The sequence below is a fragment of the Alosa alosa genome, chromosome 9, assembly GCF_017589495.1.
Source record: "Alosa alosa isolate M-15738 ecotype Scorff River chromosome 9, AALO_Geno_1.1, whole genome shotgun sequence".
Taxonomy (NCBI): domain Eukaryota; kingdom Metazoa; phylum Chordata; class Actinopteri; order Clupeiformes; family Clupeidae; genus Alosa; species Alosa alosa.
This window is the reverse complement of record NC_063197.1, coordinates 3,688,149-3,701,082: the sequence shown is the minus strand read 5'-3', so window position 1 is coordinate 3,701,082 and position 12,934 is coordinate 3,688,149. Positions and strand designations below refer to the sequence as shown.

Below are 12,934 nucleotides of genomic sequence, written 5' to 3'. Positions count from 1 at the left end.
TTAGGTTGGAGGCTGTTGTCTCAGCGCCAGCACTGACAAGACCAGGGGACTTTCCCCACCACTCCCAGTGCCTCCACCACACAGTCACAGAGAAGGAGAAAGAGAGGGAGAGAGAGAGAGAGAGAGAGAGGGGAGGGAGAGAGAGGGAGGGAGAGAGAGAGGGAGAGAGAGAGAGAGGGAGGGAGAGAGAGGGAGGGAGAGAGAGAGGGAGGGAGGAGAGAGAGGGAGGGGAGAGAGAGAGAGAGAGGGGAGGGGAGAGAGAGAGAGGAGAGAGAGAGAGGGGGGGAGGAGAGAGAGAGGGATGAGAGAGAGGGGGGAGGGAGAGAGAGAGGAGGGAGGAGAGAGGAGGAGAGAGAGGGGAGGAGAGAGAGAGAGGATGAGAGAGAGAGAGAGAGAGAGAAGGAGAGAGAGAGAGAGGGAGGGAGGGGGAGAGAGAGAGAGAGGGGAGGGAGGAGAGAGGAGGGAGGGAGGGGGAGGGAGAGGGGGGAGAGAGAGAGAGAGAGAAGGAGGAGAGAGAGAGAGAGGAGGGAGGGAGGGAGGAGAGAGAGAGAGAGAGAGAGAGAGGGAAAGGGAGGGAGAGAGAGAGAGGGAGAGAAAGAGAGGGAGGGAAAAAGAGAGAGAGAGAGAGAGAGAGTGTAGTGAGTGTAGACAGTTAGAGTGAAGTCAAAAAATATGAGCTCTTAATAAATCAAATCGTTTCATTCATTTGGAGTGATCAACATTGACACCAAAGACATCCACACGTGTGTGAACACTTCAGGAAACAACTGGGATATACTACAGGGAGTAAAAGAGGAGGACCTGCCTTATTTTTTACTTTTATTTGCTGAGGAAAACTGTCATGCTAACTTTTCTAGCCCAGCACTAGCAGCTACCTGGAGCATACTGTAAGAGAAAAGGGAAAACCAAGGAGACAACAGAAAAACCAGCAAAGAAACTGAACTGCCAAAACCACCTGAAGGCCCTGTGGATCCTGGATACTCCTGGACTAACAAAGCACCAAAAATATACCAAATCAAGGTAGGACTTGTTTTAAAACATAAACACTGACCAGTGACCTTGGAATAATAATAATAAAGGATAAACTAGCCATGGAAGCAGCCATAACAGCTTTAGAATGTTCAGACTCCAACGGCAGTTGATATGCAAATGAACCCCACTGGAGTAACCAATGAATGCCAGCGGAACCCGGATATGCAAATGAGCTACCCCACAAATGTAACAACTGAGACGCAAAAGAAAAAGCTCAGAGCACAGCTACTAAAACAATGTCCAGAGACACTCAGGGCAGACTTTACACATTTGAACAACAAGAGAGAAATCAGATCTCCTCTTCTATACAGAAAACCCGGAAGCCTGGCACTCAGCCCTAAGAAAGACCTACAAAGACTTAAAAATGTCAGGGAATAAAGTAATGAGACAGCTCTACTTAGACACCACGCCCAAGTTTAATATCAACCTCTATCACAGTGGGACAGTCATGATCCAAGGACCTGAGTCCAGCCTAAACAGATTTGAACAGGACTTTGAGAGATTAAAAAACTTAGCAGAAAAAGAAAAAAACGGTCCTCCCCCACAAACAACAGAGAGGACCACTAAAGCACCGGCCCCTGTTCCACCATCCCCTCACTTAAATCCAGCCGTGCACACTCCACAGACCCCAAGGACCCCTATATCTGTGCAGCGCATTGAGGACTGCATGTCCCTATTAGAGTCCGAAATGACAGAGATCAGGGAACAGAACCTTTCTGAGAGGGACGGCATTGAGAGACTAGAGAGACAGTTCAGACAATACAGAGAGGAAACTAAAGTTACCATCGACCACCTGAAAAGCAGTATCAGTGAACTTCACAAGAGGAATCAGGCACTAGAATCTAAGCTCTTTGAAACAAGAGAAGACTTGACAGAAAAAGAAAAAGAAATTAAACACATACAAGAACAGCTTTCACATATGACATCAACAGAAAAAGGGTCAACAACAGAACAGCCGCATCAAGAGAGCACCAACACCAGTGGAAACCCCCCTATTCAACTCCATCCACAGCACTTCCCCACCTCCACACCAACCTGCTGAGAGAAACACCACCATGCCCTCTACATCACAGCTGACATCAAATCCCCCCAAGAGGAATGCCGCAGCACCCACTAAAACACCACAACCAGCTAAGAGTAACAACCTGCTGCCCACAACACAAACTACAAAGACTTCCCCACAAAAAACAGTCATGCTCATGGACTCCAATGGAAAACACCTGCATCAAAAGCGGATGTTCCCAACCCACAGGACTGCTAAACTATGGTGCCCTACCACCGCAACAGCACTGCAACACATTGAGCAATTCGATATGGAAGCTCCGGACAACTTACTGATCCACACCTGCACCAACGACCTCCACTCAAAAGGAATGGGAGTGCTAGAGCTGCTGAAGAGGGTCGTAGAATCGGCACGAAAAGCTTTCCCTGAGGCCAACATCATCCTTTCTACTCTTCCGCCACGCACAGATTTCCCCTGGACAACAATCCAACACATTAACCAAGAGATAGCTGACTACTGCTCTTCCCTCAACATCAAAGTGGCTCACTATCCCAACCTGACATATAGACACCTTTCAGACCATGTGCACCTGAATCAGGAAGGAGTCAGGTATTTTGTAAAAGTTTTAAAGGACACCACCCTCTGTAGAGCCCCAACCTCAGCTCATGAGCAGAGATTCCCCGAGCAGCCTCACCACACCCTCAGAGACAGAAGAACACTGCAGCCCGGCAGAATCCCAGCTCGCCAGACCCATGGACCCACCAGAAACCCACGGAGAGGTAAAAACTCCCCCGCTGCTGCACCACCCCGCCCACCTCTAAGAGCACAGGAAAGGAGTGCAACCCAGGAGGAAACCCAGCGCCCTCCTATGCACCACCAACCCACCTACGCTGTCACCCAGTCACCCAAGGTATTAAGCTCCAGCAACCATCAGACCTTGGCCAGGTGCGACAACTCCTGCAACTTCTGTGTACTTTAATAGGTTAAAAAAAAAAAAAAAAAAGGTTCATATATGTTCACTGTCAAAACTGGAATTGAAATGTATTTTGATCTTTCTACAAAAATATGTCACTGTTCTTCACTCCATTTAATGATACTTATATATAAGACACATGAAATCACTCACAATTAGCTCATGGAACATTCAAGGATTACACTCTTCAGCATTTGGAACGAAAAGCAGAAATGTTGACTTTGTAAATAAGTTAAATAATCTAGAAATTGTTGTTTTAATTGAGACTTGGTGTAACACAGACACTGACACATACTGCCCAAAAGGCTATACAGAAATCCTGCTGCCTTCTATTAAACACTACCACATCAAACATGGAAGAAAATCTGGTGGAATTATAATCTGGTACAAAGAAAAACTTGCAACTAAATTGAAACTAGTAAAAAAGGGTATAACACATGCATGGCTGAAACTCCAAAAAGGCACATTTAACTGTGACAATGATGTATTCATCTGTGCAGCCTATGCACCACCTCATGATTCACCATATTATGATGAGGAATTCTTTAACAGGCTCCATACAGAAATTAACAGCTTCCAGGCCCAGGGAAATGTCCTTCTGTGTGGGGACTTCAATGCCCGTACAGGCACACAGCCAGACTGTATAGACCCAGCAGGAAACAATCACATATTCAATAATCTATCGGCCACCCTCACCCCCATCACAATGACCAGGAATAATCCTGACAAGACCATAAACAAAAATGGTAAAGAGTTAGTGCACCTCTGTCGCTCCTTAGGCCTGTACATGCTTAATGGTAGGATCAGAGGGGACTCTTTAGGAAGGTTCACATATTGCTCAGCTCTTGGGACTAGTGTAGTCGACTATGCCATTACTGACATGGACCCATCCTCCATAAGTGCATTCACTGTAAGACCACAGTCTCCCTTTACAGATCACTGCCAGATAACCACATTCTTGAAAAGCATGAACGACAAAACATCTATACAAATCCCCTCCAAATTAATCCAATTAAATCAGAAATATAAATGGAAATCTGACAGTGTTACTGAATTTCATAAAGCAATCAATTCGGTTGAACTTACTAACAATATTAACATGTTCCTTTTAAAACAATTCAGACCCAATAGTGATGATGTCAATCTGGCAGCGGAGGAAATCTCCAATATATATAACAGAGCCGCCAAAATGGCAAACCTGCTGAAAAACTGTAAGAAAAGAAAACCATCAAAAGAAAAATGGTTTGACCATGAATGTATAGAGAAACGGAAAAATCTCAGGCAATTATCAAACAAAAAACACCATGACCAAAAAAATACCTGTCTGAGACAAAATTATTCTGAAGCCCTAAAAGATTACAAATTAACAATTAAAAAGAAAAAACAACAATACTACAACAAAACGCTACAAGAAATCGAGGGCTCTCTCCAAACCAACACTTTCTGGGAGAGTTGGAATCATTTAAACAATTCCCCACCAAAAGAATTGGCAATTCAAAATCCAGACACCTGGAAAACATTTTACCAAAACCTGTACAAACCTATGCCAGATGACATCACTAAAGAACAAAAACATATCAAATTAAACCTTCAAAAGCTTGAAGAGGCCATTTGTGTTCACCAAAATCCACTTGATCACAGCATCTCAAGTGATGAACTCATAAAAAATCTTAAAAAGCTCAAGCCTGAAAAAGCTTGTGGTCCTGATAGTATCCGGACAGAAATGTTGAAATTCAGCCCACCCATTCTACAAATGGCTCTCCTCAAGTTATTTAATCTTGTTTTTCAAGCTGGTTGCTTCCCTGATGTCTGGAACAGGGGGCTTATATCCCCAATACATAAGAGTGGAGACAAATCTGACCCTAATAACTACCGAGGCATCTGTGTGAGCAGTAACCTGGGGAAGGTATTCTGCTGTATCCTCAACGCCCGTTTACAGGCCTTCCTTATTGAACACAATGTCTTGAGTAAAAATCAAATTGGCTTCTTACCAAATTGCCGCACTACAGATCATATTTACACCCTCCATACCCTGATAAACCAAAATGTTCACCAAAAAAGTAAGGGGAAAATATTTGCGTGTTTTATTGATTTTAAAAAAGCTTTCGATTCAATCTGGCATGAAGGATTGTATTTCAAAATCCTACAAAGTGGTATAGGGGGTAAAATGTATAACATCATCAAATCAATTTATTTGGGCAATAAGTGTGGCGTAAAAATTGGCAACAAAAGAACTGAATACTTCACTCAAGGGCGTGGGGTGAGACAGGGTTGCAGCTTGAGTCCAACCTTGTTCAATATCTATATAAATGAGTTAGCGGTGTTATTGGAACAATCTGCAACACCTGGGCTCACCCTGTTGGACACGGAAGTCAAATCCCTGCTCTTTCTTGGATGACCTGGTGCTGCTGTCGGCCACTGAACAGGGCCTACAGCAGCACCTGGACCTGCTAGAGCAGTACTGTCAGAACTGGGCCCTGACAGTCAATTTTGATAAATCTAAAGTTATGATCTTCCAGAAGCATCCCAGACCTCAGGGAACCAGACACCTCTTTACTTTAGGTAACACCGCCCTAGAGAATGTTACTTCTTATAACTACCTTGGCTTAAAAATTAACGCCTCTGGAAACTTTGGTCTTGCAGTGAATGCACTAAAAGAAAAAGCACGATGAGCATTTTATGCAATAAAAAGACATTTTCATCAAATAGATATACCAATTAAAATCTGGTCCAAAATATTTGACACAGTCATTTTGCCAATTGCACTTTATGGAAGTGAAATATGGGGTCCACTCAGTAAGCACGACTACTCTAGATGGGACAAACACCCAATAGAAGCCCTGCATGCTGAATTCTGTAGAAATTTGTCACATATCCAAAGAAAAGTACCCACAAATGCTAGCAGGGCAGAATTAGGCCGATTTCCACTATTGATTAATATCCAAAAACGATCACTAAAATTCTGGATTCATCTAAAATTAAGCCCTCAAAATTCACTACATTTTAAAGCACTTAAATCCCAAGAGCTCAGCCCTAAGACCAGTCCCCTATGTCAGTTGGTCTCGGATTTAACTAACCCAATAACCCCTAACCCACAAATTGTCCAGACCAGCACTGCTTCCCAACCACCAATCAGAATCAACCAAATTAACAAGAACAACAAGAATTCTTATTTGGAACACTGGAAGAAAGAAACAAAATTACAACACAAACTTGAATGTTACATTGGCATACGAAAAGACTATCAATTGGCAGAGTATCTCCACACTGTCAGAGATAAGAAGCAGAGACAGATCCTCACCAAGTACAGGCTGAGTGACCACAGTCTAGCCATAGAGAAAGGCAGGCACAAGAAGTCATGGCTGCCCAAAGAGCAAAGGACATGTTGTCACTGTATGACAGGGGAGGTGGAGTCAGAGGTGCACTTTCTGCTACACTGTGACAAATATCGGTCCCAAAGAGACAAATATTTCACCATTTTGAACAACATCATTCCCAACTTCACAAAACTGGAGGAACAGAAAAAACTTGCTGTAGTTTTGGGTGAGGACACCAGCACATGCATACTGGCAGCCAGTTATGGGTCCTCACTCCATAACCTGAGAGAAGGCATTACTTAAGATAATCACCCCACTACCTCCACCCTTCAACATAACACTGCTCCCCAGCCCCAGTCTGTTACACCATGTCTCCTGTCTTGGTTTTCCTATGCACGTGTACAGACAATGGTCTTGCATGGTTGTGACGTGCTGTGTGTGTGTGTGTGTGTGTGTGTGTGTGTGTGTGTGTGTGTGTGTGTGTGTGTGTGTGTGTGTGTGTGTGTGTGTGTGTGTGTGTGTGTGTGTGTGTATATGTGTGTGTGTGTGCGTGTGTGTGACGAAGTGTAACAATGTTTGTACATGTTTATATCATTTTGTATTTGTATTTTCTTTAATTATTATTATTCCTGTGAACGCTTTGGCAATGCATCATATGGTTTGTCGTGCCAATAAAGCATATTTGAATTGAATTGAATTGAGAGAGAGAGAGAGAGAGAGAGAGAGAGAGAGAGAGAGAGAGAGAGGTATATTATGCATCCAGTATTCTTTTTGTTTAGGCATCAGATTCAGCCAGGGTCACGTCTCCTTCATAGGACTAGAATTATGGAAGATTCTCAAGTAAATAATCATCTTTATTTGCTTCGTTGAGCCCAAGCAGAGACAAAGTTCCCAGAGAGAAGTGTGTGCAAATGAGGGTTTGGGTGTTTGGTTTTCTGCACTATCACTGTCCTGCATGACTGAGTGGACATTGATATGGGACTTGAGTATGATACTGAGAGCCTCTCCACAGGACACATGTCATGCTCCTCTTTTCTCCTTCCAATACTTCAATATATTGATGTCCAATATGATGTCATGCCTTTTTTTTCTCTCCGTTTCATCTCTCTCCATCTTTCTCTCTCTTGCTCTTTTTCCCCTCTCTCTATCTCCATCTCTCTCTCTCTCTTGCTCTTTCCCCCCCTCTCTCTCCATCTCTCTCCCTTCCTCTGCAGTGCGGACGTTAACACCGAGCACCATGTGAAGATCCTGGAGGCTCTGATCGTGGCTGGAGGCCTAACTGAGATACAAGCCGCCCCTGGTAGGCCCCACTTTCTTATGCCAGCTCGCACATTACCATCCATGCGCTCCACTTCATCTTGTCCACATGAGGACTTTGCCACAATCCCTAATGGTGCACACTAAATGAACCACACAAACATACAATCACAGTACAGTTTGTTTTAGATGGTTCGCAAATGAGACAATGATTTTTTTTTACCTATTGCTGCAAAGAAATGTTCAGTGGAAATTTCCTCTAAGACACACCACACACACACACACACACACACACACACACACACGCACACACGCACACATGCACATAGAGATTTCACCCTGCTATTATTCGGGGATGTTCTCCTGGCGGCCCCACGTGTCTGGTGGCTGTGCAGCGTGTGCGTGTGTGTGTGGAGCTAGTGCGCTGGCGTGTGCGTGTGTGTGTGGAGCTAGTGCGCTGGCGTGTGCGTGTGTGTGTGGAGCTAGTGCGCTGGCGTGTGCATGTGTGTGTGGAGCTAGTGCGCTGGCGTGTGCGTGTGTGTGTGGAGCTAGTGCGCTGGCGTGTGCGTGTGTGGAGCTAGTGCGCTGGCGTGTGCGTGTGTGTGTGGAGCTAGTGCGCTGGCGGAGGTGCGCTGCTGCTCTCATCTGCACATCTGAGCGCCTCGGAGGGGGCTGGAAGGTGGTGAGCTCATGCAGATCTAAACTCGGCCCTGGCCAGCCCTCTGAGGTCACCTACTTGGACTGTCCTGCCTTGGCACTGGTGGGAGGCAGTTTAAGAATATCTGCCCTGGTGTCTCTGGATAATTCCACATCCTTCAACTGGAGATCATCTGAAAATAATTATATGAGGATGAACAAAATTTTAAACATCACCAGGCACAATATCTAGAATATTTGTTTGATTAAAAGGACATTTTCAGAAACAATAATGCACATGCATTACACACTGAGAGTTTTTTTCTGTTCAGACACAAACTCCAAGCAATGGCTCTGTGACGTTCAGTTCTAGCACTGGAGGACGTGCTAGATGTCTGTCATGCATGAAGAAAGGCTTTTGCTGGGCTTGCACACTTTAGACTGTGGTTGTTGGATCTAAACCTTTCCCTGCTGGTTCCCATACTTGAATGCAGTGTCACAGTGTATGTAGGTTTTCTGTCATTCAGTTACTTGAAATACGAACTTCACTGAGGTCTGGCAGGCGCTCACACATGGAAGGGTTGAGAGAGAGGGAACTCTGGGTAATGCTCCCTTGGCCGAGGCCTGCCTTGGTTTAGCCGTCCTCGGTTCCTGGCAGACCTCAGTTATAATGATCCCGCTTTTCCTGTCAGGGCTGTTGGCAGCAAGTCCTCTACCAACCCCCCGACCTCCTCCTCCCCCTCCCCTCCCCTCCTCTCCTCCCCTCCCCAGGTCTTCTCTGTGGTTTAATGAAAAGGCCTGAACTGTTGCCCAGCCCAGTGGAGTTTATTTAACTTATGTATTTCTCACAGAGGGAAAATGACTCGGGCCCCCTCCTCCCTGCCGCATCACACAATCAAAACAACTGGGCCTTGGCTTCATGGGAAGACCAGAGCTACCGGAACAAATTGCACAGGCGTAGAGAGAGTCCTTCTCCAGTAGTTTTGCATTGGACTAATTCATTTTATTTTCAACAGTGCTATAAAATATTGGGTTGTGAAAAAGCACAAAGCTATTTTTACAGGCGAGAGGGAAGTCTTGAGTGAGCACTTAGTCTTCCCATGTGGCCATCCGGGACATTGACTCTGGAGCCAGTGTGGCCACTGCAGTGGAGAAACGTGCTCTAGCATATGCACGTTAACATGGCCTGTGTGGGGGTTGGAGGGTCACCTTTGTTTGTATCAGAGAAGGAGACCATTTTCATATTTCTTTTAGCCAATCAAAGACAAAGACAGCCTTCAAATCATTTCTATGCATCTATTCTCCATGCTCCATGTTGCATATCGCTTAAAATATGGTGGATGGGATTTTGGAAGGTTTCTTGGCACATGACACTTTGACCAGTACTACTTGATGGGGTGGAGTGTATGTGTAGGGGGTGGTTGGGGCGGGGCTGCTAGGGGGTCAGGCCCTGCACTCAGGGGGAGCAGCAGGAGTGGCGCCCCTTTAATCAGCCGTTATGACACCCCTGTTTGAGGGGAAGGATCAATGGGCTCGGGGGCCACAGGGCAGGGCAGATTTATGGCTGAGCCAGCACTGGCCACTCAGGGGTCAGGCCTCTGGGGACACTTGGAGTGGAGTGGAGTGGGGCTGTCCCTGGACTGGGCTGGACTGGACTGGACCAGTCTGGGGGTGGCCCTGCGGACGTCAGGGGCTGGGGTTAGTTCTTGACGGGGGCTGGACAGTCAGACGACCCAAGACAGAGCTCAGATTATTGCTCAACTGGCTATTTTGATGTGTTCTCTGTGTATTTGTGCTGTTATGCAGGCTGCATTCTTATGTGTTGGGCTCACAGGGTCAAGCGTCATGCCAAATGACCCGCACACATGCGAGGCGGCAGTGTGCTTTTATTGGACTTTGGGCTCCTTTCATGTTGCGTTGGCCGATTGGTGGCCGCACTCCGCACACTACAGTGTCATTATCCGTTATATCTGGAGTGCCATGGTTACGCCTCTGTCATCCCAGCCTCTGCGGTCAGTGTCTCCGTGAGTTACGGACACAAACATTTGGATGTATTTTGTTTAGGCATGAGAAAATGCCGACACAGCTCTTAGGAAGGGTGTAAAGGGTTGGGTTATGTGTGTGTGTGTGTGTGTGTGTGTGTGTGTGTGTGTGTGTGTGTGTGTGTGTGTGTGTGTGTGTGTGTGTGTGTGTGTCTGTGTGTGTGTGTGTGTGTGTGTGTGTGTGTGTGTGTGTGTGTGTGTGTGTGTGTGTGTATGTCTTAGGGTTACTTGCTCATAATGCTGAATTGTGTGTGCTGCCGTGCATACATCGCTTTATAGCCTGAGGAGAGAGCAAGGTCAGGTTCACGTGTGAGTAACCTTTCCTCCCCTACACCGCTCCCTCTACCCCACACACACACACACACACACACAACTACACACACACACAGAGAGACATACACAGTAACCCTGTCGATCCTGAGACTACATTAGCAGAGGTCAGAGGTCAAAGTAGCCCTGGAGTCACACACACTCACGCACATGCACACACTCACATATACACATATACAAGAATGGAGAAAAAATGCAAAGGCTTGTGTGTATGTGTGTGTATGTGTGTTTGTGTTCAGTGAACCCAATCCTCTGCTCAAATCCTGTACCACATTTGCACACATTGCAGGCAGCCAATCTGTCAGCCATTAAGACCTAGCAATATTCTAAACTCTCTCTCTCTCTCTCTCTCTCTCTTTCTTGTTCTCCCTCTCTCTCTCATTCTCCCTCTCTCTCTCTTTTCTCCTTCTTTTTTGGGGGCTTTGTTGCTGCTTGTTGTCCCTCCTGGAGGCACGCGATACCCACAGCGCTGCCTACAGCTCTGTCCCCGTCCCCCGGCTGCACGTTGTCCCAGTAATGTGCTCCAGCTTGGGGAGGTGTGTTGGTGCTTAGAGTGCTTAACACTGTGCTTAGAGAGCAGCCTCTAAACGGGCCTGCATCAGACTTGTCCCTGCCCGGATGACTGGACCTGTCAGAGGCTGATGAATTCATTGTGGCTGCGCTGTGGTGGAGTGGAGGTGGAGAGGGGGAGGAGGGGGCGGGGGGAGGAAGATGAGGAGAGTTCTAGAACAGATATCACATCCCCTTGAACTTTCTCCCACCCACCTTCTCCCACTCCATCTCTTTCTCTTTGTCTTTCTCTCTCTCCTGTCTGTCTCTGTGGGTGTGTTTATTGCGTGTGCCAATCTTTATTATATCTTATCAGGCAAGGCTTCCCGGCTCCATTAAATAAGAAATGTGATCGGATTTGGTGCTCCAGTCACTATAAAAACACACAAACTGCTCAGTGTATTTTTCAGAAAAGAACGTGCATGAAGTAGTTTAATAGCACTTTTCCATCATACCTTCATTTGATAATGCCACAAAGGATAGTGGCTCAGACTGCATTTATGGGCTGTTAGATCTTGTAGTTTTATATCATCAGTTGTCAGCTGTGATAGTTAGTTGTGAAAATTGACATCCATCATAAATCACTCTATGCAGTGTAATGATAATTTCTTGCATAATATATGTCACTTAATTGGATGACGTAGGATTGAAGGATAGGCCCAGACATGTTTATATTTCTGTCATATTGGAACTCCCTTCTTACTTCTGAATAGATTTGTCATGGCCCGTTCACTCGCTTTGGTGATCCAGAGGAACAGTATTTGATTTTGTGTTGCTCTTGTGGTCAAACATCTGTGGAGAGCCGCAAGTGCTGCTGTAGCAGGCGCATTCCTCTGCTGTTTGCACTGAGTGATGAAGTATGGCAGAGATGTTGAATTATGAGTAGGTTGACTGCTCAGGAGGGATGCAGATCAGTTGGAAGCCTGGAAACACAGATGCTCTTTCTTGAGTTACATGTGTGTATAATGAATATACGGACTGACATATGTTTTTAGTTGCAGTCGAAAAAGGACCACCTCCCCACTGAAAAGGGATTGAGAAAAATTGTGAGGACAGATATCTGAAAAGAACATGTGAGTTATCTTCAGTTGGAGGTAGGGAGAGGGAGCCAAGCTGTCCAACAGACGTTACTCTGACCCCCCCCCACACACACACACACACACTATAACCACCACCACCATCACCACCAACGCCCTCAGCTACAGCTCCCAAGCCCTCCACCCCCACAACACTAGCGGAGCCGTTTCCGTGAGAAGCGCGTCCTCAGCCTGACCGTATCCTCTCCGCTGCTCACCAGACCGTGGCGGTCACCAGGGTGGCGTGTGTGTGCCTGGGTGCATGTCTAAGAGCCGGGCATGAGTCACGAGGGCGCACCGAGGTCAGCCAGACGGCTCCGGTGGGCGCCATGTGATGCGCTCACACTGGTCCTGGGTCAGCCAAAGGCCAGGGGCTCCAGTGACATGGAAGAGAACAGAGAGGCTGGGAACAGGTGGGGCCAGATAAGAGCAGACGGCATGGGCAGGTCAGCTGGAGTTCTCCGCTGTCAGTGCGTGTGGAGACCTCTCCTTCATGCGTTCATGCGCCGTATTCACCCTCTTCTTTCCCTCTCTGTCTGTCACTCTATCAGTTCACTTTCTGTTTCCCCTCCTGCTTTCCTTTCTTGTTTAGCAGTGTTCCTTTCACTTCATCTTCTGAGGTCCAGTACGGGTCCTCGTCCAGCTCTCCCTCTGCTCCTCTGTGTGCTCTCATCTCTTTGTGTGTCTCCCAGAAGGCCCATATTTCCTGCGGTAATGTC

The 12,934-nt window shown here is 46.5% G+C and overlaps 1 protein-coding gene across 3 annotated transcripts in view; it reads left to right on the top strand.

Annotated features, from left to right (window-relative positions):
* The window catches only part of pik3r3b (phosphoinositide-3-kinase, regulatory subunit 3b (gamma)), a 163,742-nt gene that overhangs the window by 86,690 nt on the left and 64,118 nt on the right, over window positions 1-12,934 (top strand). For all 3 annotated transcript variants that reach the window (XM_048251671.1, XM_048251670.1, XM_048251673.1), the window contains one exon: window positions 7,540-7,625. In XM_048251671.1, coding sequence (XP_048107628.1) covers window positions 7,540-7,625 — 86 coding nt within the window. The remainder of the gene's footprint in view (window positions 1-7,539; window positions 7,626-12,934) is intronic.